This window comes from Muscardinus avellanarius, assembly GCF_963383645.1.
Source record: "Muscardinus avellanarius genome assembly, chromosome: 3".
Lineage (NCBI taxonomy): Eukaryota > Metazoa > Chordata > Mammalia > Rodentia > Gliridae > Muscardinus > Muscardinus avellanarius.
Genome location: NC_137788.1, coordinates 160245407 through 160272203, shown reverse-complemented (window position 1 = coordinate 160272203; position 26797 = coordinate 160245407). Strand labels below are relative to the sequence as shown.

At 48.6% G+C, this 26797-nt stretch overlaps 1 protein-coding gene across 1 annotated transcript in view; it reads left to right on the top strand.

The window, feature by feature from the left end:
• Nucleotides 1-26797, top strand: part of CHSY1 (chondroitin sulfate synthase 1) — a gene marked incomplete at both ends in the record, with an annotated part of 64014 nt that overhangs the window by 6898 nt on the left and 30319 nt on the right. Inside the window, one exon of the mRNA XM_080693047.1 lies at nt 10004-10499. Within this exon, the coding sequence (XP_080549173.1) occupies nt 10004-10499 (496 nt within the window). The remainder of the gene's footprint in view (nt 1-10003; nt 10500-26797) is intronic.

Genomic DNA, 26797 nt, shown 5'->3' with positions numbered 1-26797 from the left:
TGAAGAATTCCCTTGTACTAGAGCTACATTAAAAAGGAGGGACTGTGGGTTCAGTTTTGACTTGTGGTTCTAGAAATTAAACCCAGGGTACCTTTACCATCTGGCTGTATCCCCATCCCTTTTTTAAATGTTTTTAAAAATTTGAGAGTGTCTCACTCAGTTGTCCAGGCTGACCTCAGATTTGTGATCCCCCTGCCTGTGGGATTACAGGTTTGCACCCTGTGCCCAGCGTAAGTGTCCCGGTCACAGGCAGGGAGGCCCACTGGGCACGGCTGGCAGGTTGGCCCCTATGCTTGGGTCTCAAGTTCAGGGGCTGCAGGCATGGTCTTTTTTTTTTTTGTACTGGGGATTGAACCCAGGGGCATTCTGCCTCTGAGCTACACTGCCAGCCCTTCTTATTTTTTACTTTGAAAGAGGGTCTCACTAAGTGGCTGAGGCTGGCTGCGGACCTGTGACCCTCCTGTCTCACCTCTCGGGTACTAGGATTACAGGCCTGTAACACCATGCCTGGCCCAGGCATGGTCATTTTTGTTTCAGTTAAATTACAGGTAGCACTGTCCTGGGCGTAAGGGCGTGGGATGGTTATTTAGTTATCATAACTGCTGTCCTGGCGAGTGTACCTGCATGCTCTAGGCGATGCTTGAGGGGACCAGGGCAGCCTTTTAATGTGAGTGCCCGATCTGTGTATTAACTATTCATACCTCCACTGTTGTCCACACTTTTTTTTTTAGTACTGGGGGTTGAGCCTAGGGGCATTCTACCTTTGAGCTGTACCCCCAGCCCTGTTTTATTTTCATTTTGAAACAGGATCTTGCTAGGTTGATGAGAGTCTCACTACTTGCTGAGGCTGTCTTTGCACCAGTGATCCTCCTGTCTCTGTGTCCCAAGTACTGGGATTACAGGGTGTACCAGCACACCTGGCCTGTCCACACCTTCTTGGCTTCTGGTTCTGGTGGATTAGGAGAACTAGGTACCTAGTTATAGTTTAAGGGTATTAAAGCTGTCTTCCTTCTCAGTGTAACTCTCAGTTCGAAAGCACTGTAGCCACAGCTTTTCTTCTGTATACAAATACATTCGTTTATAGATGGTTGGTAGGAGTGTTACCGAAAATGCGGATACTAATACTGTGAAGTTTTGTAGGTTCATTGCTGGCATGGAGGCAGATGCAGCCTGTTCTCTTCCTGGTGGCTGTGCCTGCAGAGAAGTAGGCAGGGTTTTAAGCATCCACAGACTCATGCAGAAAGAGGGTTCCTCAAGGTAACATTTGAATCAAGTTTTCTGCTTTGGGGTCACATCCAGCCTTAGCCCTGTGAGAGTGTCCTTGACGGCCAGCCAGGAGGCAGGTAGACAAAGAGCAGGTGAAGGAGGTCGGCTGTCAGGCTCTCTCCTTATCTGCCCTGCCTGCTTCCTCAGCCTTATCAGCTGCCAGAGCCTGAAAAAGAAGTGTGGCTGATAAGGGAGAAGAGAGTGTGTGGGAAGGAAGCCCGGCCCTCCCTGTGCAAGGTGGCGCACCTCCTCCTTCCCGCCAGGCTGCCTGGCTCCGCGGCCTCCCTAACACACACACACACACACACACACACACACACACACACACACACACGGGTTTCTCAGAAAGGGCGACTCTCAGTTGTTGCGCAGGGTGTCTCCAGGTGTGCCTCAGCCCGGAGACTGATGCGCAAAGGGTCTGCCCGAACAAGTTCAGGGTCGTTTTATAGTTTGCATCAAACACTGTTTTCTCCCTTAGATTTGAAAACTTAAAATTAGATTTGGTTCATTTATGTCTTTTTTTTTTCCTTAGAGAACAGAACAAAGTGGCATTTATTAGGTGCGGATTAGGGTTGTATCTCAGGAAGACACATTCAAGCAGGCTTGAAAAATGTGCCTTTTTGAGTGGGGCGTGGTGGCGCACGCTTGTAATCCCAGCATTCAGGAGGCTGAGACTAGAGGATCACGGTTCGCGGACAGCCTCAGCTACTTAGTGAGGCCCTCTGCAACTCAGTGAGACCGGGTTTCAAAATAAAGAATAAAAAATAGGGCAGGGGGTGTAGCTCAGAGGTTGAATGCCCCTGGGTTCCATCCTCAGACCCGCAAAAAAAAAAAGTGCCTTTTTGTTCCTGTGTATCCCTTGCCAAGTTACATATTTACACTTTGAAGTGTACTTCCACAGCCGTACACAAATGAGAGTAGCCCTGAGATCCCAGAGCTTCAGCAATGTATCTAGTGGGGAGAAGGTCCTCTGTCATCTGTACTCTGCAGCTCAGGCCTGCGGTTTCCCAGAGGTGCTGTGGCCTCTCCTGGTACTGTTTCCATGCCTGTTGTGAACCTGGGCTCCAGGGCACGGTACTCTTAGCTCTTAATCCCAGGACGCCTCCTGGGCTAGCGCCCAGGCCTTTGTTGAGGGAAGTTGTAATCCACTCTGCCAACAGCTCAATTGAGAGGAAAAAGTGCTCTTTAATACTTGCTTTCCCTGTGAGTGTAATTTTCAGGATTGATTTCTCTTTTAACAACAATTCCTCCGCCATTGGCGATCCTCTTTTCCCACAGATTCCAAGAGAGATTTGAGCTACTCGTAGTTAAGGCTGACGAGTCAGTTAAAGATTTCAAAAGGGGAAACCACTTGCCGGAAGCCACGCACTCAGGGTGAAGCTGTAACTATCTGATGCAGCGCTCCCCAGGGCAGAGGAGCAGCTGACCGTGCAGGCAGCTTCCTGCCTGGGAAGGGCACACCCTCAGCCCAGGAGAGGGGAGGCCTGCCACCCTCAGCCTGGGCCCTGCAGCCCGCGCTTCTCAGCAGGCGCTGGGGGCTGTCTGGCAGTGGAGACTGGAGTGCCGTGTGCTGTTTTGGGAGGACGCAGTAAGACTGCTGTCATGATGCTGGTGCTGGCTTCCTGTGAAGATGAAGTTGACATTTGGCCAGCTTTGTTCTCACCTTCTGCTGGGGTGGGGCTCCCCGGCCTTGGTACTCAAGTAGTTAACCTTGAGCAGTGGAACAAGGTCTCCAGGTTTGTGTTTGCCTGCTGGGGTCTTAGGACTGAATCTGGGCTAGAGTTAGTGTGCGGTGTTGGGAAATGGCTTCAAAATTTGAAAATAGCTTTGGTATTAGCAAGCCAGAGCTTGGGTGTGAACAGGCACTCAGACAGGGAAGGACCCTGCAGAGTTCCTGGCAGCAAGGGTGATTAGCAAGAGAACAGAAGGAGCCCAGGGCCCCTTGCATTTTAAAGACAAGCAAAATTTCCCCGAGGATGTGGGAGGATGCCACAGCCTTCAAGAGGTCTCTCATTCTGACAATCACTTAACACATTGTGGGGTGTGACGAAAGCTGGGGTCTGTACAGGAAACAGGGCAGGCCTACAGGAAGGATCCCCACATCAAAGACCTGTTCTGTATCCAAAAACTTCTGTACCTTATTTTCAAGTTACTCTCCTATACCCCCCTTTTGGGTGTAGGGCATTGATATCTGTTTCTATCTTTCCATCTTTGTAATAATAAAATCACGTAAGCTTACAGCAAAAAAGAGGGGTTCTGGCTATTTTCTACACATAGCTAAGAAGAAGAAGCATGGCTACATCCCACCCTTACAGTTTCTGAGCCCAGCAGGGGTGCTGTAGCAGTTTCACCTCAGTCAGTATGGAGCCACCAGCTCCAGGGGCTCCTTCCCAGAGCCCCCTCCTGCCTTCCTCTGCGCCCCCTGCTCCTTTCTCTTTAGCCTCATTTTCTGGCTCTTTTTCTTTTTAAACTTGCTTGCATTTTGGTTAAGTTGTCTTCCTGTCTGTGACAGGGAAGAGTGTGTGTATGTGTGTGTGTGGCACATGTGTATGTATGTTGGGGGGGGTGGGGGGACGTGTGTGTGTGTGTGCACCACATTGCTTGCTTTTTCTTTTTTTTTCAGTACTGAAGATTGAACCCAGGGGCATTCTACCTCCTAGCTACACACTCAGCCCTTTTTTTAAATTTTTTTTTTTTTTTTTTTTTTTGTGTGTGTGTGGTACTGGGAGTGTAACACAGAGGCTTTCTACCTCTCAGCTATACTCTCAGACCTCTTTTATATTTTATTTGGAAACAGGGTCTCACTAAGTTGCTGAGAGCCTCACTAAGTAGCTGAGGCTGGCTTCGAACCTGTGCGATCCTCCTGTCTTAGCCTCCCAAGCGCGGGGATTACAAGCGTGTGCCACCACACCCGGCTCAGCCCTATTTCTTTATTCTTTATCTTGAAAAGGGGTCTCACTAAGTTGCTGAGAACCTCACTAAATGGCTGAAGCTGGCTGTAAACCTGTGATTCTCCTGTCTCAGCCTCCCGAGTACTTTTTGTGTGTGTGTGTATGTGTTACTAAGGATGGAACCAGGGGCCTTCTAACTCTGAGTTACAGTCTAAGACCTATTTTATATTTGGAAACAGGACTCAGTAAGTTGCCAAGAGCCTCACTAAGTAGCTGAGGCTGGCTTTGAACCTGTGTGATCCTCTTGTCTCAGCCTCCCAAGAGCGGGGATTACAAGCGTGCGCCACCACGCCCAGCTCTCTCTAGTTCTAAATATGCATGTTTGTTGTAGAAAATGTAGAAAGCACAAAGAAAACTCAGTCTCTTCTGATCCTCCTTTCAGAAATAGCGATCACTCCTTTTGTGTCTGTGTGTGGTGGTGGGGATGGAACCAGGGGCATGACCTCTGAGCGACACCCCCAGCCCTAATTTTTATTCTTTATTTTGCAATAGGGTGTCACTGAGTTGCACAGGGCCTCACTAAGTAGCTGAGGCTGGCTGAGAACTGTGATTCTCCTGTCTCGGCCTCCTAAGCGCTGGGATGACAAGCGTGCGCCACTGCGCCCAGCATTTGGACCTTGTTTTATTTTGGTATCTGTGCTAGCCACATCACACAGGCATACTGTTGCCTGCTTTGGAAGCTTAGCACGTTATTATGAGTACTCAGGACAGGTGTGCTCTAGATACAGTTTTACACAGAAATAAGTTGTATGTACGTTTATAAAAAATGACACTAGAAATGGAGGCTAGGAGCTGGGGTGGTGGTAAATCCTAGAACTCCCGTAATCGGAGGCTGAACTAGAGGGCCGCTGGCCGCTGGTCCGGACCAGGCTCCGCAAAAGTGGAGACGGAACAGCACAGCGAGACCTTGTTTCAGAGCAACAGAAAGACGAGGTTCCGAGCCAGCACCCAACACAGACTCCTCGGCTGGGCTCCTACGCCGCTCAGCCGTGATTGAATGTGCTGTGGGGCCCGATTGTAGAAACCTAGCGGAGTGGCGGAGGCGTGGGGCACTCCCAGGTTCCAGCTGTCCTGTCTGGCCTTCAGAAGGAGTTGGGTACCAGTCCGTTGAAAATTAAGCTTTCTGAAGGAAGGGTGTATGCAAGTGTTCTGTTCCCATCAAGAGCTCTGGGTAACAAATGTGTCCATGGCCAAGTTGCTTGTGAAAGTTAAAGAAACTTGACTTGTTTTTGTTGCAGGGGGCCAGCTTGCTTGTTCTGCAACATTTCCTTCCAGTCTTTGAGATTATTAATGCACTCCCTTCCCGCTCCATGGTGAATTATGAGCTGTGTTCTAGAACTTGTTCCCTCTGTATGGAACTATTTAAGGTAAAGCTACCCTAATTAAGCTGCGTGTGGCGGTCATTCCTGTAATCCCAGTCACTGAGAGGCTGAGATCTGAGGATCGCAGGTTTGAGGACAGCCTCAGGAACTTAGCAAGACCCTGTTTCTGAACAAAAAAGTAAAAAGTGCTGGGGATGTGGCCTGGAGGCACAGTGCCCCTGGGTTCAACCCCCAGGACCAAGAGAAAAGATCATAATTTCTTATGATTGGAGGGTTTACAGAGACTTCATATTGAGAGATTTCCCTCAAGCCACCCATCATTTAGAACAGAAAGGAATGACATGAGGTTTTCCCCGGTTACCTAAAAAGGAACAGATAATAATTGGGTGGAGTTACTGTGCGACTGCAGAGTGCTCTTGAGGATGGCTTGAGGTTAGAGCGTCTGCTTTTAAAATTAATTGCTTTCTCTTTTAGACAAATTACACCATTTCAAGGCACGGTTGAGGCATTAATTGCGTCCTCAATCGTGGCGCCGGGGCTTCCTGCGCTGCGGCCTGTCAGGCCGCGGAGGCTGGGCCAGGCGGGGAGGATCCCAGGCCTCGGCCTCACAGGAAAGAAAGGGCCTGGGTTAAAGCGAAAATGCTTTTAGAATTTAAAGTCCTGTTAGGATTGTGCCCTGAGATGGGGAATAAAGCAATTCTGATCCGTACAGGGCTGAGGGCTGGGTTTTAGCCGGAACGTGAGCAGCATTCGCCATAATGCTCTCCCTCCAGCGCAGGCTTGAAACGACAGCTCCATGGGCAGACCGCGCTTTCTTGCCTCTCGTTCTTTCCTCTTTTGGTTGGTTCTTTCTTTTCTTTTCTTTTTTTTTTTTTTTTTTTTTTTGTTTTGTTTTTTGGTACTGGGGATTGAACCGGGGCCCTCTACCTACTAGCTACACCCCAACCCTTTTATTAGTTTGTGTGTGTATGTGTGGAACTGGTGGAGGTTGAACCCAGGGCATTCTCTTTCTGAACTGCACCCTCAGCCCTGTTTTTTATTTTATTTTTTTTTATAGTACCAGGGATGGAACCCAGGGGCATTCCACCTCCAAGCTGCACCCCCAGCCCGATGTTTTATTCTTTATTTTGTAACAGGGTCTCACTGACTTGCAAAGGGCCTCACTAAGTAGCCGAGGCTGTCCGTGAACCTCAGTCCTCCTGTCTCAGCCTCCCAAATGCTAGGATTACAAGTGTGCATGACACCACACCCAGCATTTATTGTTTAATTTGAAACATAGTTTCACTAAGTTGTGGAGGGCCTCACTAAGTAGCTGAGGCTGGCCTCAAACCTGCAATCCTCCTGTCTCAGTCTTCCAAGTACTGGAATTACAAGTGTGTGTCACCATGCCCGACTATTATTTATTTATTTTATTTTATTTATTTATTTATTTTGTGGTACTGGGGATGGAATTCAGAGGCAGTTTACCTCCGAGCTACACACCCAGACCTATATTTTATTCTTTATTTTGAAACAGGGTCTCACTGAATTGCAGAGGGCCGCACTAAGTAGCTGAGGCTGTCCACGGACTGTGATTCTCCTCTCTTAGCCTCCTGGATGCTGGGTTTACAAGCATGTGCCACCACGCCTGGCTTTATTTATATTTTGAAATAGAGTTTTGCTAAGTTGCTGATGGTCTTGCCAGTTTGCTGAGGCTGGCCTCAAACCTGTGATCCTCCTGTCACAGGCCTGTGCCACCATGCCCCACTCCTCATTTTTTCTTGATCTATTTTACTGGCATGGTCCTGTCATCCGTAATAATACTGCACTGATTAAGTGGCAGGCAGCCTCTTTACATGTAAAATTCGTTTAACCCAGCCGGGCGTGGTGGCGCACGCTTGTAATCCCCACGCTTGGGAGGCAGAGACAGGAGGATCGCACAGGTTCGTAGCCAGCCACGCTGGTTTAAGAGACCCTGTTTCAAAAATATAAAATAGGTCTGGGAGTGTAGCCCGGAGGTAGAAGGGCTTCCAGGGACCCCAGTTCCACACACACAAAAAAATTTGTCTAACCCCCACTTCATCAGCCATACAGGCAGACACTCGCTTACAGGTAGGGAAACTGAGCAACGGAGTAACTTCCCCAAGGCAGAGGTGGGCTCTCGTTCCCCGGACCCGGCCACTGTGGGCGAGTTGCACCAGAGTGCAGAGGTGTCTGCCGCCGCTTCTCTGAAAATGCTGAAGGCGCTGAATTTTATGTTCTGTATATTTTATCACAGTTAAACTTTTCTCAAAGGTAAAAATTTTCCCTTAATATAGAGATGCATAGACTAAAGATGAAAACCATCTTTATCCTTTCCGACCCCTCCCAGTTTCCTTACTTCTCTACCTCTTTCCAAGAAGTCTTACATTTATGTCAGATATTTTTTCAAGACTGTTACAAGTATGTGTGTGTTTATGTTTAATTGATCTGCCAAGTTACTTCACTATATAAATATAGTTGTACCAGCAAAAATAAAATTTATAGAGGAAAACATCATTTTTTTATATTGTTGATATGAAATTTATTACGTTGAAATAAATTTCTCTAAGCTGGAAATCGGAAATATGAGGATTTTTTAACTAAAGAAAACATTGATTTTTCACTCAGACTTTATCTTGAGGACAGAACTAAACCCCTTGTTTAAGGGTTAGTACAGTGAGTGTTATGTATGAGCAGGTATGAACAGTTCCGAGGACCGGAACCAGCATTAACTGCTAACAGCTTCAACCTAAGTCATATAAAAATGTTTTAGGGGAAAAAAGAAAAATAAAAGCAAGAGGAAGGAAGGAAGGAAAAGAAAAGAAAAGAAAGAAGTGCCGATGGGGGATGAGATAGGAAAGACCCTCACGTTGTACCTACTATGTTCAGTCTTGGCTCGAGTGTAACAGTGGAGACAGGACTAGTACAGACCTTTGCTTCGGCCCTGCACCAACCTGTGTACTGAGCCTGAGCCGCCCAGCGCTTCCCATCCCCTCCTGGCCCTTGGGAAGAATCACAGCTCCTCCTCTGATCTGGTCTGTCAGGAGGCTGGGTGTCTGGGTGCAGCTCAGTGTAAGGCGGGCGAGGCTGGCCAGGTCGTCGATAAAGTCCGGCTGACACTGAATGTGCTGGAGGGGCCGCTGGGACTCATTCTCTTCAGTTGTTCTTCATACATTTACAAACACCTCCCATGCATTCATTCACAGATTCACAGTCAGCATGAGTTTCGCCGTCTGGCCCTTGGCAGGCTGGACCAGCAAAATGGTGTGAGACGCTGCACCAAGCCCTCGCCGTGGCTGCTGCCAAGGCCACCGCTGCCGTCCACAGTCCAGCCGCAGCCTGAGCCTGGGAAGACTAGGCGCGGTGCTCAGTGCGCAGGGGCAGACTTCAGAGCGCCGAGTTGAGTTAGCGATGTTTAGCTGGTAAAGTCTATGTACATATTCCAAACTCAAAATCTAAAAAGCTCCACATCTGAAATGCTTGTCCCATGTCTCCGGTAAGGAGGCTGCTCGACCTGTATTTCATTTATTCTCCATCGCACGTTTTTCCTGGAAGTCGTCTGTGTAAACAGGTCATAGGAGCTAAAGTACTCCAGCTCTTACTGCATAGCGTGAAGAGTGTGCAGGGCGCCGCGGGCACGTGCTGCCTCGAGGAGCACGAGCGGAGGAGCTCTGCTTCCTTCTGAGCGGCCCCTCCGGACCCATCCTTTGCCTGCGCGGGCAGCTTCCTCTAAGCTCGGACCACCTCTGGCTCCCGCCAGCCTTTCCACGTGTGGGGTTCTATCCGTCCTCTGCCGCACTCCCTCCATGACTTCCCGGGGCTTCGGAGGCACAGAGGCTGCATCCCTGGAGGGCTTTTTGAGTCCTGCAGTTTCCCTCCATCTGCCCAGAGGTGGCTGCTTCCCGGTCTCCCCGAGCACCCTCGGCGTCTGTCTGGAGTCCACCTTCGCTGTGCTGCGGGTTGAGTGTCCTGTTTTTGGAGTGCTTGTTAGCCTGTGCTGTGCACGCGAGGGTCCTGGTGAATGAATGTCTCCCGAGGTCAGCTCCATGGGTCGGACGATGTTTTTGTTCACCGTGGCCTCTGTTTTGCATAGCACAGGCTTAGACTTGATGAATGAGCAAGGTGATTGGCCAGTTTGATGGAGCTGAGGAGTGGTCAGTAAGAGCTGGTAGTATGGGAAGTTAACCCAACTCCCTGGGTCTCTGTCCTGGTTCTCTGGTGTTCAGCTTAACTAACACTAGCGATCCTGAACTGTTTCAGCCTGCCAGCCTTCTTTGTCATTGCTTGTTTTGAAAATGAATTTGGACTTTGCGGTACCTGGGGGCCTGGGCTTCTGTTGAGCGGAAATGAGCAGCCTGGGCAGATGAAGCAGTCACGCAGTAATTCACAGTGGACAGACCCACGTGTGTCTAAAGGAAGAAGTTGAAAACAAACTCCTCTAATTGATACGTGTTTTAATTCCAGAACGTGGTCCAAGACAATTCCTGGGAAAGTGGAGTTCTTCTCTAGCGAAGGTTCAGACACATCGATCCCGATTCCAGTAGTGCCGCTGCGGGGCGTGGACGACTCCTACCCCCCCCAGAAGAAGTCTTTCATGATGCTCAAGTACATGCATGACCACTACCTGGACCAGTACGAATGGTTTATGAGAGCCGATGACGACGTGTACATCAAAGGGGACCGTCTGGAGAGTTTCCTGAGGAGTCTGAATAGCAGTGAGCCCCTCTTTCTCGGGCAGACGGGACTGGGCACCATGGAGGAAATGGGGAAACTGGCCCTTGAGCCTGGTGAGAACTTCTGCATGGGGGGGCCCGGCGTGATCATGAGCCGTGAGGTGCTTCGGAGGATGGTGCCACACATCGGCAAGTGTCTCCGGGAGATGTATACCACGCACGAGGACGTGGAGGTGGGAAGGTGTGTCCGCAGGTTCGCGGGCGTGCAGTGCGTTTGGTCCTACGAGGTAAGAGCAGACATCTTTACTCTGGGAGAAATGCTTTGTGTGACCATAGTTCTGGATCCGTCATAGGAAACTAGTACTGATACCCTCTTCGAGGGTTAAAGTTTGTATAAATTAGACACATTTAGCCTTAATTCTTTTTTGTGTGTCTCTGTTCCTGGGGGTTGACCCTAGGGGACATTCCACTTCTGAGCTATGCCCCCAGCCCTATTTTATGTTTATTTTGAAACAGGGCCTTACTAAGTTGCTGAAGCTGGCTGCAAATGGGTGATCCTCCTGTCTCAGTCTCCCGAGTACTGGGATTACAGGCGTGTGCCATGATGCCTGGCTTATTCACTATTTTTAATTTGAGGGGCTCAAAGAAAGCATATGATTGGCTGGTGGTCATAGTGGCATTTTCATGATTATCCTGAAGTATTCATCTTTCTGGTTTCTGCTGGCTCCACAGACTTTTTTTTTTTTTTTTTGCGGATCTGGAGGTGGAACTCGGGGGCATTTGGCCTCGGAGCTACACCCCTTGCCCTATTTTTTTTATTCTTTATTTTGAAATCAAGTTTCACTGAGTTGCAGAGGACCTCACTAAGCAGTTGAGGCTGTCCATGAACCGCAATCTTCCGGTCTCGGCCTCCCGAATGCTGGGATTACAAGTGTGCGCCACCACGCCCGGCTCACGGACATGTTTTAAGAAGGCAGGATACTTCCCTGCCCTGACCTCCCCAAAGCCTGACCACTCTCATCTGGTCATGATGACCTATACAGATTAGAAACTTACATGTTTGTTTGTTTGTTTATGGTGGTACTGGGGGTGGAACCCTTTGACCTCTGGGCTACATTCCCAGACCTATTTTTTATATTTTATTTGGAAACAGGGTCTCTTAAGCCAGCGAGGCTGGTTTCCAACTTGCAGGATCCTCCTGTCTCAGCCTCCCAAGCGCAGGGATTACAAGTGTGTGCTACCATGCCCGGCAAGAAACTTACATGTTTTGAATTTTAAAAAATGATGAGTGATGTGTGCCTCAGTGGCGTTTGGCTGTGTATTTTGAGCTCTGGGGTTGGGGTGTAACTCAGTGAGCTTAGCATATGTGAGGCCTTGAGTTCCATCCCCAGGTCCAAAAACAAATAAATGAGTAAGTATTTTGAACCTTGGCTTTGGGTTCATTTATCTTTACGTTTACCATTTGTTTCTTTCGGACTAAGTGGTAAGTGATTTCTGAGTTATCTTGACACGCATAGACTTTTTGAAGGAAGTCTCCTTGTAGACATTTTCTCTTTAATAGCTACAGAGGATATGAGTTAGCTTTTTACTTTTCTCTGTTTTTATTGGCAAATATGTACCTCTTGCCTGCTGTTGCAGATGTGATAACAGTTACAGTGAAAAAGATTGTTTAGGTTGTGTTGTGTTTACATTGATAAAATCTAGGTATTTGGGAAGGACAGGAAATTCCTAGATCTTTTGCCCAAGAAAATAATGTGCTTTCTCTTTTTATTTATGTATTTATGTATTTATGTATTTATGTATTTATTTATTTATTTATTTATTTATTTATTTATTTTTGTGGTACTAGAGATTGAACCCAGGGGCATTCTACCTCTGAGCTATATCCCTAGCCTTGTTTATTTTTTTATTTTTATTTTATTTTATTTTATTTTGGTAGTACTGTGGGTGGAACCCAGGAGCTTTCTACCTCTAGGCTACACTCCCAGACCTATTTTATTTGGAAACAGGGTCTCACGAAGTTGCTGAGAGCCTCACTAAGTAGCTGAGGCTGGCTTTTAACCTGTGTGATCCTCCTGTCTCAGCCTCCCAAGCACAGGGATTACAAGCGTGCACCACTGCGCCCAACTTATTTTTTTTTATTTTGAAACAGTCTAAGTTGCTGAAGGCCTTGCTAAATTTCTGAGGCTGTTTCTGAACCTGTGGTCCTCCTGTTGGCCTCCCAAGTCCTGGGATACGGCGTGTGCCACCATGCCTGGCTCAAAAATGTACTTTCTGATGTGACTTCTTAGTTCTTTTTCTGAGTTAATTTTGAAAGAACCTTCAGTGAAGAAACAGTGTTTTTGCCTGGACTTGCCTTCCCCCTAGACTTGCTTTTAATTGTCTTGTCATCTTTCTCTCATTTGAACTTCTAAGGAAGTGGGCATATTCAGGCATATAAGGAAAGGTTTTCATGTAATTTTAATTATAAATTCAAGATAGGATTTTAAATCCTAAACACGATCTGAATGAGCCCTTTAATCTTCGTGGGTCTTATATTTCTCCCACACCCTTCCCTGGGTAGGAGACCATGCCTTGGGCCCAGGGGATCAGTCTGTCGTCACGGATGTTTGCAGTGAGGAAAGCCTTTGGAGGATTTCTTGCCATGTTAAGCAGAATAAAACTGGCAGTATTTCTTCATTTTCCTTATCCTTAATTAAGTAGTTATTACGTTAACATGTTGTGTTGTGGCTAAAATGGGTGGTGCGGTATGCATTTGAGAACACTTTCTACCCAGCAGATCTTTGAGAGGGCGCCTTCTCACTGGAATTGAGAGGACAGGTTTACTTTAGAGAGAAAATCTTAAAAAAAAAAATAAAATAAAGTATTTTAGTGTAGTCATGTTTGTGTCTTAGATAATGCTGGGTAGACCACCAGTAGAGCTGGGATCTTGAGTTAGATAAAGAACTTTGCTCTGGCATCAGGGCCAAGATGTGGTTGTAAAGTGTCCTGGGGCTTCAGGGGTCAGAAGACCAGGGCCTGTGTTCCTGCTACGAGGTTATGAAACATGACACTTCCCAGCACTGAGGCCAGGAGGCTGGGACTGCCAGGACTGCCCTTTAGCCTGAGCGGCGCACGTGGCCTTTGGCTGTGGGGACCTGGTGGGAGAGGAGCTCTCTCCCTGGATGCTCTCTGCCTGGGGGAGCAGTGAGGACAGCAGCAAGGGTCTCGGGAATTGGGGCAGGCAGTTGAATGTGCCCTCTGGTGACGCAGCTTCTACTAGACGGGGTGCTGCCCGGAGCACTGAGGACAGCTCCCCCTCTCCGGCGCCGGGCAGGTGCCGCCATTGCCTGCTGGAGCGCTGTCTCTGGAGGGTTCTGCTGCTGTGCTTTATTTTGGACCCAGAGCATCTGCTTCCAGAGTGTGGCTTGTCTCTTCGTCTTCATGGTAGAATTTTTATTATAGGCAAACTGTGTCTAAGTGTAATTATTTTTCTTGATGTTTTGTGTTTTATGATCTCTTATTTAAAAAATTCTTTCCTTGGGTCACAAAGATTTTTCATGTTTTCCTATGTGCTTTAAACTCTGCCTTTCACATACTTACTCATTATCATGGGGGCGGTAGAGGTTGAACCTAGGGCATTCTTTCTTCCCCTTTGGAAACAAGGTCTCACCAGGTTGCTGAGGGCCTTGCTGAATTACTGAGGCTGGCCTTGAAGCTGCTGTCCTCCTGTCTCAGCCTCCCAGTTACTCAGATTACAAGTATGTACCACCAAGTCCGGCTTTTATTATCATTTGTAAGGATTATATCCAGTGGGACATGTAGCATTTAGCTAAACCTTCGATTCCTTTTCTCTTTTTGTGGGGTTTTAAGAACTTCTAACGTGAGTTACGGTTCTTATCATTGTGTTCACCACTAAGGCAAGATGATTCCATTTGGATGAGAACCTTCATTAAACGTCCTGTGAATCACTAAGGTGTATATTACATAAGAAACCATTGAGGTAGAGTCTGTGATAGAGACGATTCTGTTAAGATTTGGACTTGAAAGGGACTTATTTTTGCTCTATTGTAAACCTGGCCAGAGGGTGTTTTTTCTTTTTTCTTTTTTTTGCAAGCAGAAATACTGCTTCATATTATAGCTCTATAATTAAAATGACTCATGAGGAACTACCATCAAAATCAAAACTCAGATTCAAGTCTAAGCTGGCTTTGATTGTTACTGGTAGTTAGATTGTTAATAAATGGTGTAACAACTCTATTTGGGAATACTTTTAAACTCACAGAACTTATAAGAGTGAAAATGTGGCCCTGGAGCTGTGAAATACTGGAAACAGTTGGTAGGAGCCAGTCAGGCCTGTTTCCCCCTTGTTATGGAAGTGAAATTATTAACTCAAATGACATGAGTATTTTTTGAAGAACATTGAAAAATATGAAAAAGTAGCCGGGCATGGTGGGCACGCTTGTCATCCCAGCATTCGGGAGGCTGAGACTGGAGAATCGCGGTTCGCAGACAGCCTCAGCTACTTAGGGAGGCCCTCTGCAACTCAGTGAGACCCGGTTTCAAAATAAAGAATAAAAAATAGGGCAGGGGGTGTGGCTCGGAGGTCAAATGCCTCAGGGTTCTATTCCCAGATGTGCAAAAAAAAAAAAAAAAAGAAAGAAAGAAAAATATGAAAAAATAAATTGATTTAGACAAATATATGAAATATTGTTATTGTTATATTTTAATTTGTATTTTTTTGGTGGTACTGGGCATGGAACCCAGGGACCTTCTACCTCCGGGTTACACTCCCAGACCTATTTTATAGTTTATTTAGAAACAGGGTCTCTTAAACCAGTGAGACTGGCTTCGAACATGTGCGATCCTCCTGTCTCGAGCGCGGGGATGACAAGCGCGCCCACCACGCCCGGCTCGCTTGTTCTATTTCTTAGTTTTCTGTGCAGTGGAGAAACGCGTAGATCATGGGAGCAGAGTTGGGTGGGCTTTCACAAGCTGAGGTCAGTCGTGACGGACACGCAGGCCTTTCTCTTACTGGACACAGTCTTTGACCAGGGACAGAGGCGTTTGGGGTAGGGTATGGTCATAACTGGTGGAGTGTGAAGATGGCAAAGATGGATTTGATTTAATTTAATTTAATTTGGATTTGTTGTGTGGTCCTGGGGATGGAACCCAGGGCATTCTACCTCCAGGCTATATCCCCAATCCTATTTATCATTCTTTATTTTGAAGCCGGGTCTCACTGAGTTGCAGAGGGCCTCACTAAGTAGCTGAGGCTGTCCGCGAACCGCGAGCCTCCTGTCTCCGCCTCCCGAGTGCTGGGATGACAAGCGTGCCCGCCACGCCCGGCTCACACTCACCTTTAAAACAAGTTTTGGATGTCTGCGGTCAGCAGCAAACACCCAGTTCCGGTTGGGGACCCGAGACCTTGCTCTCTTCTGCTCTTGCGGAGCTCGCCTGGAGCGCAGAGGCCGTGCGTGTGGCGTGGTGAAGACGGCAGGCTGGCAGCGCTGCGGTAGAGTAACCAGCAGGGTGGCAGATGAAGCCTGGTGGCATGCGTAGCAGGATGTGTGTTGGCATCTGGGATGCTTGGGATGATGCAGGTTGTCACGCCGTCACGGCAGTGCCGGGGAGTGTGGCTGCGGGCTTTCCTCGAGGGCTGGCCAGCAGGGCCGTCCAGAAGTCACTGCACAGAGCCCCGCAGAGGTCGCCCAGGATGAACGTGCCCGACTGACTTGTCATAACACAGTGAGCTTGGAATCCCTGTTTTTTTTTTATATATAGTTTTTTTAATTAATTAATTTATTTTTAAAATTGGTGCATTGTCATATATCAATCACATTGGAGTACAAGACATGAGAGGATATACAAGCACACATCATCCAATTAGCCCTCCTCCAGCCCCCATCCCATCCCCTCCCCCTCCCTCCATCCCACACTTCTTTGGTGATTTACTTTGATACATTTGTTTATGTACCTCCTGCGTTTTAAAGAGGCTCCGTCCTCCAGTATTACATACCCTCTGATTGGTCACATTAGTTGTTTCACTATAGAGCTCTTTCTATAGCTCAACCTCTTCCTGTTGCCCCTTTCCTCCTAGTTATTGCTGATTAAGAGAAGCGTCTGATTTATATTTTTTGAGATATTTCTCTGTGCATGCTGCGTTGCAAGTACCGATCCCACTCTTGATGGCCCCAGTAGTGGCCTGGCTACTCAGTGGACTGATCCAGACCTCGCTGGCTCAAGCAGCGGCCTTGCCTCATGGGAGGCCCCATTTCTGGTCTCGCTGGCCCCTGCACCGGTCTAACCCCTAAGCTGGCTTCGGTCCCAGCCTTGGAGGCTGCAGGAGTGGCCTTGTCTCACGGCAGGCTCCGAAGCTGGCCGTTGACCCCTGCACCGGCCTAACCCCTTGGCAGGATTGGAATCCCTGTTTTTGATTTAACAATTTAGAAAGGACTATTTTGACAGAAAAAAAAAATCGGTTCCTGAAAATGGAAATGTTAGTTCCTTTGGATATGTTGTTTACTGGCAGAGTAGAAGCTTCTGCATCTGTAAACATCTGTGAGCAGTGTTAGCTTTGATAAGTCAGCAGCCTGGCTGGGGAGGTGAATTGATATGTCTTCATGAAGTTCAAGCTTGGCAGGAGGACGTGAAAGCTGTTCTAGGCCTTATTTTTTATTTCTGTGGTACTGGGGCTTGAACCCAGAGTTACTTTACCTCTGAGCTATATACTTCCAGTCCATTTTTGAAACAGTCTTGCTGTTTTGGGAAGACTGTCTTCAAACTTGCAATCCTGTTTTCTCAGTCTCCCAAGTACTGGGATCACAGATGTGTGCCACCATGCCTGGAGCTTTATTTACTAATCCCTTTTCTTACTGGAAGGTCATTACTAGGCGTATTTAAGCTGTTATGTTGGTTGGAAGGGAAAGGGCTCTTTAGCCCATTATCAGGACTTGGGATCCATATATCATTTTCTTTATCTTAAGAGACTGTCCAGTGGCATTTCCTGAGCATTAGAAAAAGTTGAGATCACAGATGTTATCATCCCATTCCTGTAAGAGGTCTGAAGATCCACCTCTTAAACTGTACACCAGCATTTAAAGTGCTGTACAAGTAAATTAGCACTGAGTTCTAAACACTTCAATGAGTATGTGAACCTGGACTAATCTGTTAAAAAAAAGTCTCGCTGCCCAATTCCCAAATCAACAGAAACCAGGCAGAATGCCGTCAGAATCACAGGAAAGCAGGGCCGCCAGTAACCGGTGGCGGGGCAGCACAGAGGGCCTCGGGGGGGCCTGGGCCCTCTGTAAAGGCGTTGGACGTGTGGACTGTTAAGTGATCACTTCCACATCGTTCTCCCGAGGTGCCGAGGCCTGGCACCCGGGGCCCTGCCCGTGCTGGGCAGGTCAGTGCTCCACCCCTGAGCTGGCCCTCTGGCCCTCCTTTCACATGCTTACGGACCTAGGGACACCAGCAGAGCTTTTAAAAGTTTAACTCCAACAATGCGCCAACTGTTGAACTAATAAGATGATCCGGTGTCTGAAGACCGACAGTGAGGGTGGATGCGCGAGGAGGCGGGTGATGGCGGCCTTCCTGGCCAAGGCCGTGTTGCCTGGTTAGAGGAGTCAAAAGTGGGGGGAGTGTGTGCTAAGCCGGGGTTTCTCACACCTCACCTACTGAGTGGAGACGTTCCACTGGGAAAAGTGTGCATGCACGTGTGCGTGCATTTGGGGTATTAGCATTGCTCATGGGGCTTGCACCAGGCTGAGTTTCGCAAAGGCAGAGCCTGTGCAAGAGAATCCCTTGACGTGCGTGTGAACGAGCAGGTTCCGGGTTCCCGGAGCCGGGGCCGCGCAGGGCGTCCCCCATCTCCCTGTGCAAGCTTCTCCTAAGGTCCTCACTTCTGTGATGTTAAGGGCCATGTTACCATTTATGCTTCAGAATCATTTCTTATAATGCACTGATGTTTTGGAACTATGTAGAAGTGACATCTTGCTAAGTGACATCCTCCATTTTAACCCCTGTTCAGGGCAGCAGGGAGAGCAGAAAAGGAGTTTGGCTTGGGTCTCTCCAGTAAGTGACTCGTTATCACTTTGAGAAGAAGCCCAGCTCCATGATCATGCGGTAGACTGAATGCTGTACTTGCGATTTTCCTTCTCCCCCTGAGTTACATGTAACCAAAAAGGAGTGAGTGAAGGAGCGTCAGGAAGCCCCGCATGGGTCAGGAAGCCCCACATGGGGACGGGCTGATGGGAGAATCTGGGCAAGAGATGAAACTGAAACTTTAAAGCTAAAAGTAAGTCTTTAAAAATTTCTTTTTGAAGCCAGCTGTGGTGATGCATGCCTGTAATCTCAGTACTTGGGAGGCTGAGACAGGAGGAGCACAGGTTCAAAGCTAACCTCGGCACCTTAGCGAGACCCTGTTTCCAAATAAAACATAAAATAGGGCTGCAGGTGTAGCTGGGAGGTAGAATGCCCCTGGGTTTCATCCCCAGTACATAAAACAAAACAAAACAAAAAAGCCTTTTTGTTTCTGTAGTTGATTCCACAGGTCTCTTCTCAAGACTCAGCTTTCACGGTTTGCCATGAACTATAATTTGAGGTTTATTTATCAGGCCAACAGCAGTGTTTTGTTTTTAATAATGTAGTTACAAAGTACTAATTACTGTGGTGGATTCTTGATCATCTTCCGTGGGTGGGTGGGGCCTAGGCTGCCCCCTCTTCCCAGGGCTGGTCTTGGTCACTCACCTGAGTAAGGTGAAGGGCCTGTCGCTCACTCCTGGGAGCCGTGGGCCAGTGTGATGGGGACGTGTCACCTCCTGTGGTCTTCCCCAAGCTCACAGCCACAGGCTAACTGGGAGAAAGCCTGCAGCAGCCTGAGGTGCGGTACTTTCTACACGGCAGCCAGCCGGCTCCGAGAAGCAGCTGAGACTGAAAGCTCTGGAGTGGAGGAGCCTGGACACAAGTGACCTGGGCTTCAGGGAACAAGGACGTGTGCGGAGAGCCGGTGAAGCGTGAGCAACGCCTGCCACTAAGTTCAGGAACAGTGCTGAGCTCTTCATCTTGATATATGTGCCATAGTTGACTAAGATAAAATCGTAGAGGGAAAGTGGGATGAAGCGGGGTGGGGGGCTTTCTTTACTGTGTTTACAACACTTGCAATCTAAAATTATTATTATTATTTTGTGGTACTGGGGATTAGATCAAGGGGCAGTCTGTCTCTGTGCTACACCCCAGCCCTATTTTATTTTTTATTTGGAAACAGGGTCTTAGTGAGGCAGAGAGCCTCTTAAGTTACTGAGGCTGGCTGCAAACCTGCGACCCTCTTGTCTGAGCCTCCCGAGTACTGGAATTACAGGTGTGTGCCACCAAGCCTGGCTAAAATGATTTCAAAATAAAAAGCCTCTAGATCCCAGAGATGATCTGATTGGACACAAAAGGGATGTTGCTGTGCCTGCCCGGGTATCCTGTGAGCCTCTTGGTGCCCTGGGAAATGGGCAGAGCATTAGAAGACTGGATCCTCTGTTCACTAAGTGGGTATTGTGCAGGATGTGATTTGTAGCTTATTGACTTCTAGGAAATCTAAGACAGAACGGTCTTTGTTTGAGAGGCCTGCAGACTTTAACCACATAAAGGGTTTATCATTTGAGCAAACTTATGATGTACCATGTTATGACTGTAAAAAATTTGTAATGGTACCATTACAGCAGAACTTCTCCCTGGCCAGCAGGGCTCTTTAGGCATCCAGTCAGCAACTTACAGCTGACCCTCTTTCTGACACCATCAGGCTTAACCCTGTAGTGTCCGCTGCATCTTCTCACTAAACTCTTGGGGTAAAGAAATCAGTACTATCAGTACAATGCTATTTTCTTTGTTTTCTGGCATTCGTTTCCAAAGGTTTTTTTTTTTTTTTTTTAAGTTCCCTATCAAAGAAAAGTATTCCAGGTACTACTTTTCCTTTTATGCCGTGTGTCTGCACTTCCCTGCAACAGGACTGTCAGATTCAAAGAGAAAAGGCTTTCCTTTCTAACTGTGGTTTATTCAAGATGAGGAGGTGGGCAGGTCCTTCCTTTCCTCCCCTGAGTGCCTGCTGTCTTTGTAGGTGTTTATAGATGGATACTGTAATATTTAGAATCTTGGTGGTGCTATTGGAGCAAGATAGGCATGGATATCAGTGACTTGGAACTGGATGGCTTTGTTTTTAAAGCACCTAAGCCTCTCCCCTCGCTAGAACTGCCGGCATCCCCACCAGCAGAGTCCCCGCACCTCTTTTGCTAATTGCTGTAGACATGCAGAAGGGGCTCGGCCTTTACTTTTGTAATCTTTGGCCTATAAAACTCCCGAATAGATGGAAGGCTGGCAAGCACCAGGAAGCCTGAGCCACCTGTAACGGTTACAGAAGATCCACAGGCTTTCCAGGCAGATCCTGACCAGAAAGGCAGAGATGACTCATCCGAGACACTCATCCGGGACGTCACGGTTGGGCGCTGATTCCATTAGGTGGCCCTTGTAGTAAAGGGTTTCTATCCGTAGATGAGCTTGAGGGGTGTCTTATGCTTTCATTATACTAAAAAACATTTAAACCTTGTTCTCCCGATCCTGTTTCCTCTTCTCCCAGTCTGGTCACTTGACTCCTTTGGGGTCACACAGTTTGTGAAGAGACCGATTCAGAGCTTGGATGTGGGCAGTTTGACTCCAGGGCCTGCGCTTGCTGGCTGTGATGATCACACTTTCCGTGTAATGCTGCACTGCACTTTAAATCTTATAAACATTTGTTTTTGTGAATATTGCCGGCATTCATTAGGAAAGAACCAATAAACGCAGTTGTCTAGACAAATAGAAAAATGTTGGTGGTTCTTAGATTTCGGTTTGGCAGGATATATCGATATGCTCGTACGTGTAAGGTAATGCTCAAGGTGTAATAACTAGACCTCATGGCACTGTCAGTGCGTCGTCAGCCTTGCCTCGCTAGTAAAGGGCGCGTTTGCAGTGTTCGCGTGGGTCTAAGCAGTGGACGAGAACTAAGGAGGTGCTCCGGCTTCAATCCCGAAGTTGTTTCATTCTGTTTTGTTTTGCGGCACTGGGTATTGGCCCCAAGGTCATTCTACCTCCGAGCGTCACCTCCAGCCCTATTTTTTTATTCTTTATTTTGAAGCAGGTTCTCACTGAGTTGCAAAGGCCTCACTAAGTAGCTGAGGCTGTTCATAAACCACAATCCTCCTATTTCAGCCTCCTTGTAATCAGCTGGGATTACAAGTGTGTGCCACCACACACAGCTAATTCCTAAGTTTTCCTGTGGGAAGTTTTCAGTGTTTCTGGGTTAGTTTCTCAAAAAATCTCCAGTCCAAGGCATGCATGGTGGCGCACACCTGTAATCGCCAACACTTGGGAGGCTGAACCAGGAAGATCGCAGGTTCAAGGACAGTCTCAGCAATTTAGTAAGCCCCTGTTTCAAAATTAAAAAAAGGGCTGGGGTATAACTCAGAGGTAGAATGCTCCTGGTTCAATCTCCAGTACAACAACAGGGTCCTAAAATTCCTCTAAAGTCTCTCTAAAGATGTTGGTCAGGGTCATAAGAAACAGCCCCTTACCCTCTGGCCTCGATGGAGGCTTTGGTACCTGATGGATGACCAAGTTTTGGATAGTTTAGAGGGCGGTACTATTCCACGTTGACAGTGGAGTTTTGGTAACATTTGGCGACTATCCCCATAGGAAAGAAAAGCGCCTGTCATGTCCTCATTCAGAAATCTTAATTCTCTGCCTTAATTCCGTAGGGAGAGTTGGGGACATCATTGTAACTTGTAGGACGTGTAGTCCGTGGCAGAATGGCCACCTTTGTCTTACCTAGATCTTCTTGGTTAAGCTGAGGTGAGGACAGGCCCTGGGCTACCCTGGTGGGCCACGGGTGCCGTCACAGGTGGTCTCAGAAGGGGGCAGAGAGGGGGCACAGACCAGAAGCCCTGCAGCCCTGTGCAGCCCGGCACTCCAGCGGCGGCAGGAGGAGCACATCGTGAGGCCGGTCTGGGCAGCTCAGACCCCGCTTCAAATAACAGACAGTCCGGAGCTGTCGGGGAGTGGTAAAGCGGCCCCATGCGGACAGCAGAGACGGGCGAGCAGCCTCGGCCAGGTCGGCCTGCGGAGCTGACAGGCCAGGGCCCCTGCCTGTGTCTGAGGGAACCTGTGCCGCTGCTCAAGCCACCAAGTCTGGAGTGACTTGTTAGCAGCCTCAGGACACTAGCGTGGTATTCCCAGGAAGTGGCCCTGCGGAGCAGCAGACGGGCTGAGACTGCGCCAGGCCCGGCCCTCTCCCTCGGGTGGGGATGAGCCCTGCCTCACAGGTGTGTGCGTCCAGTACCCGGCACGGAAGGGGCACTCCCAAGTTGCCGTTCCCGACGCTGGGTGTGTCTGCAGCAGTGATTCTCAGCATCACCTGGTTCTTAAGTCCCATCTACTTTCCGTGTCAGAAACCAGAGCCACTGCATTAAAAAAAAGACCTTAAAAAAAAAGCCCTAAGTCGGCCAGGGCATTTTCAAGCAGATTGCTGGGCCCCGCCCCACAGGACCGCCGGGCACCCGGGGCCAGCTTTGAGAGCCCCTGGCCTAAAGTAGGGTGATTTACAGGATGGCGAGTAGAAAGAGCTTCTTGTTGTTTTGCTTAATAAAATTTAATTTTTAGGAAAGTTTAATTTTACAGAGCACTTTCAAAGGTTCGGCTTGGGGCTTGTGCCTGTGGTGATGCTGCAGCGCCTAGCTCCCGGCTGCACCCTGCGGCGGCTCCTCTGGCTCCACCCAGCTGCAACGTGCCCGAGGCCTGGACGGCTTTGAGGAGGCCTGGTCAGGGTGCTGTAGGACGCCCCTCTGTTGGGGTTGTCTGACGTTTTCCTCAAGACTAGAGTGGAGGCAGGGTGTTCAGTGGGACCACGGAGCTAGAACGCCATTTTCATCAGCGTAGCAAGGATGTGCGCTCCAGGATTGCCGAGGCCGACCGGTGACGGACGCGGGCCTGGACCTGCGCTGCGTCTTGAAAGGAAGTCCCTGCGGGCCTGCGCCACGTGAACGGCTACCTCCTGCTGGATTCTGCGCATGTCTCTCCTTCCTCCTCGCTGGTTGACTTATGTGTGCCAGTGTGGATTCCTGGGTATCTATTTTGTATTATGACTCATGTGCTACTTTATTTTGTTGCTGACATTGTTCTAGTTTTGCCCTTTGAGAGCTTCTTATTTTGTAGCACTTCCCTATTATATTAGAAGATGCTCGGGCTCATGTCATCTATCTCCTCCCCGGTTCTAGAATCAGCAGTTTCTCAAAGGACCCAGGACCCTTGTATTGGAGACCACTGCTAGAAACCAAGGTCGGGGTACGCAGAGGGCTTGTGCGCACGTCTGTGCACAGGCATCTGTGAATCTCTCCTTTGTGACCATCTCTGTGTATGGAGGTAAACAGGAATGGAACTGCTGACTCCACCCTGCTCCTTTCCGGTTGGATGGATTATTCTAGCCTCTTCTCCGTGCTTAACAGCCCGCTCCCACCCCAACAGTAAGAAGCCTGCCTTTCCCCATCTGCCACCTGGCTTCTTAATTCTGCAATCCAGTGGACAGGTGGAGTGATTTTGGAAATGTCAGCATGTGCCCTTGTGGGAAACCGCCCCTTTAGCTAGAGTACAGTGCTGGTGCGGTTTCATTTGTCCAGTCTGGCCTCTGCTCATTCCCAGAGCTGCTGCGTAGGTTGTCCACCCAGCCCCTCCCCCGCCCGCCATCTTCACTGGGGTGGTTCTATGCCTGTATAACATAGTCACCATCTGCATGCTATCCTGAGATCTCCTGACCGCCTAATGAGTTTTTTAAAATTTGTGTACATTAAGGTTTACAATTTGTTGCAAAGTTTAACAAATGCAGTGTTGTTAGGCATTCACCATGAACAACTTCCTGCAGAACGGCCTCACCGCGAGGGAAGTCCTGGGCCCCACTGCTCGGCCGTGCTAGGCCTTGGCACCAGCGCCCTCGCGCCGTCTCCAGCGTTTTGCCTTCTCTAGCACCATTTAACTAGAACCATGCAGCATGCAGCTTTTTGGCAGGGTCCTTTCTGCGGTGTGTGCACTCAGAGCCTTCCGTGCCTTTCTTGAGCCTGATGCCATTTTTCATCTTTATAACTGAATAGACCACAGTAAGATATGTGCCCCGTGTAATCTAGCCATCTCCTGAAGGACACCTCAGTTGCATCCAGTTTGGGGCAGTTATAAATGCAGCTCTCACAGACATTCACATGCACGCCCATGTGTGGACCTGAGTTTCTAGATCAACTGAGTAAATATGTAAGATCGGGACCGTGTGTGGAAGACAGGGTTTAGCGGAGAACTACCCGAGCGTCTTCCAGCGCGGCTGCACTGCCGTGCATCCAGGCCGCAGCGTGAGGGCTCCAGCTGGTGTCCGTCCTCCGGCGCTGGACGCCGTCATGTTTTGGATTTATCCATCCTAGTAATTGTGTAGCAGCGCTTCATTTTTGTTTGAGGAAGAGGTTCTTAATGCCGCATTTGTGGTTTAGTCTAGGCTGAGGGGCTTTGTAGTTGGAACTGCATTTCTGTTCATAACTTGGGCGAGCGGCTCTTTTCTAGTTTTGTGTCTGAATACTATTAAGCTTGGACGTGTCTGTGCCTGACTGTGAGGATATGGAGAAATTGCTGAGCTGATCTTCTCTGGGGTTGGGTTTTATTTTTTCACTATTCTCTTTATGGTTATTCATGAGCCTTGGGCATGCAGAGTGTTACGAGAGCACTTAACCTTATAGAAATGGCAAAAATGTTTAAGACAAGTCTGAACAGCTCACAGATGACCATGTTCCATGTTTTCTATCTAGCTGATTAGTAACAAGCTGAAAGGGTTCTGAAAAGATGCACAAGAACTGTTCACTCTTTGTTTAACAGGTGTTTATTAAATGCCTGCTGTGTGATAGTGGTCCCACGTGACACATTCTAAGATGAGTAGACAAGCATCAACCTCGCCATTGTGGAATGGGGTGTGTGTGTGTGTGTGTGTGTGTGTGTGTGTGTGTGTGTTGCATTCAGTACTCTGCAAAATTTGACATTCAGCCCGCCGTACTCGGCTGGGGAGCAGGTGGGGTGGACTGCAGGAGGATGTCTCCCCTCTGGAGTTACGTCCCTGCCCTCTGGTGAAGACAAAGCTGGGGGCTGGGCGAGCCTGGCTCGGGAAGGGCTGGCCTCCACAGCACCGCTGCCCTCTGCATGCGTCTGAGGGCTGAGCACTGTATCTGAAGGTTCAAGGCGCGGGGCGGGTGGGGCGGGGCCAGCAGTGAGTGAGAGCTGGCCACTTTGAGGGCGGAAGGCGCAGCCTGTGTTTTGTCTTCCACCTGCTCTAGTCAGGACAGTTTTCACCAGGGAGGACTGTTTTTGTGCTTTGAACCATCTCTTCCTTTCACAGTAAATGGAGTGTTGAGATTGTAATTGAATGTACTATTTTGGGAAGTGAATTTTTTTGAGAATACATTTTTATCGTTATAAAATAGAAACAGTACAGACAAATATAGAATACAAACATTCTCCTTTTAGACACTCAAAGAGGATCCGAGACGAGAAAGACAAGTGCGTGCTTTCCTGGAGCTTGTCTCACAGGAGAGAGACCATGTATAATGACAGTGAGAAGTCCGACGGCTGGGAACAGGGCAGTGTGGGAAACCCAAGACACAGGCAGGCAGGTCCACGCGCGTGACGGCGCCGCTCGAGCCTACGGTGGGGACCGTCCTGGACAGCGGCGCCAGAGGGACGGCCACGTACCAGGTGCCAGGATTGCCGGCATGAGAGCGCTCTGTAGCTGAGCACCAACTACAAAGGAAGGTTACTTTGCTTATTCAGTAGCTAGCTTTTGATTGCTTCATTTTTTTTACGGCCTTTTAAACCGGAGTTGGGTGTTTCTGGCATTGCAAGCGTCTGATGGCGCACTCCAGGAAAAAACTTGAAGATTCTAAGCTCTGTGCCTTGTAGTCTGTACTTGGTACTTGTGGATGTCATTTGTCTGTATAGAAACATTTGTTAAAATTATAGCAATATTTCCAATTGAAAAATCCATTGTTTTCTTCTGGGATGGCAGATGGAAACCAAAGTACTTGTGGGATGAGATCTTCCTTCAGTTGGAATCTTCCTAAAGGAGAACATACCAGACTTTTATGTTTAAACTCTAGTGAAATAAGCGTGCCGGCACATAGGCAGGCCCTGCGAGTGCGCGTCAGCATGTTGGCTAGGGTGGAGGCGTGGCGTGCCCTTAACATGGAGCTCATGCTCTCTGCCCGAGCCAGAGGAGGCTGCGGCTGCCTAGTGAAGCATGAGGTCCAGGCACGCGTGCACACGCGCACGCCTATGTCCACGCTCAGCACGTTCCCCGCTGGTGTCTTACCACTGGCCCCCAGGTGACAGGCCCCTGTCCCTCGGGGCTGGCACAGGGGAGACCTGTGCTCTGCCTGGACCACGTGTTTAGGGTCGGATGAGCCAGTTCTCACTGGAGGGAAATGAGACCGTGGCTAGACGCCACTTTCCTCTGGAGTTTCGCTTTTTAGTTACATTGCTGTTTTTAAAACACCAAATCTGGGAATTGCCCACA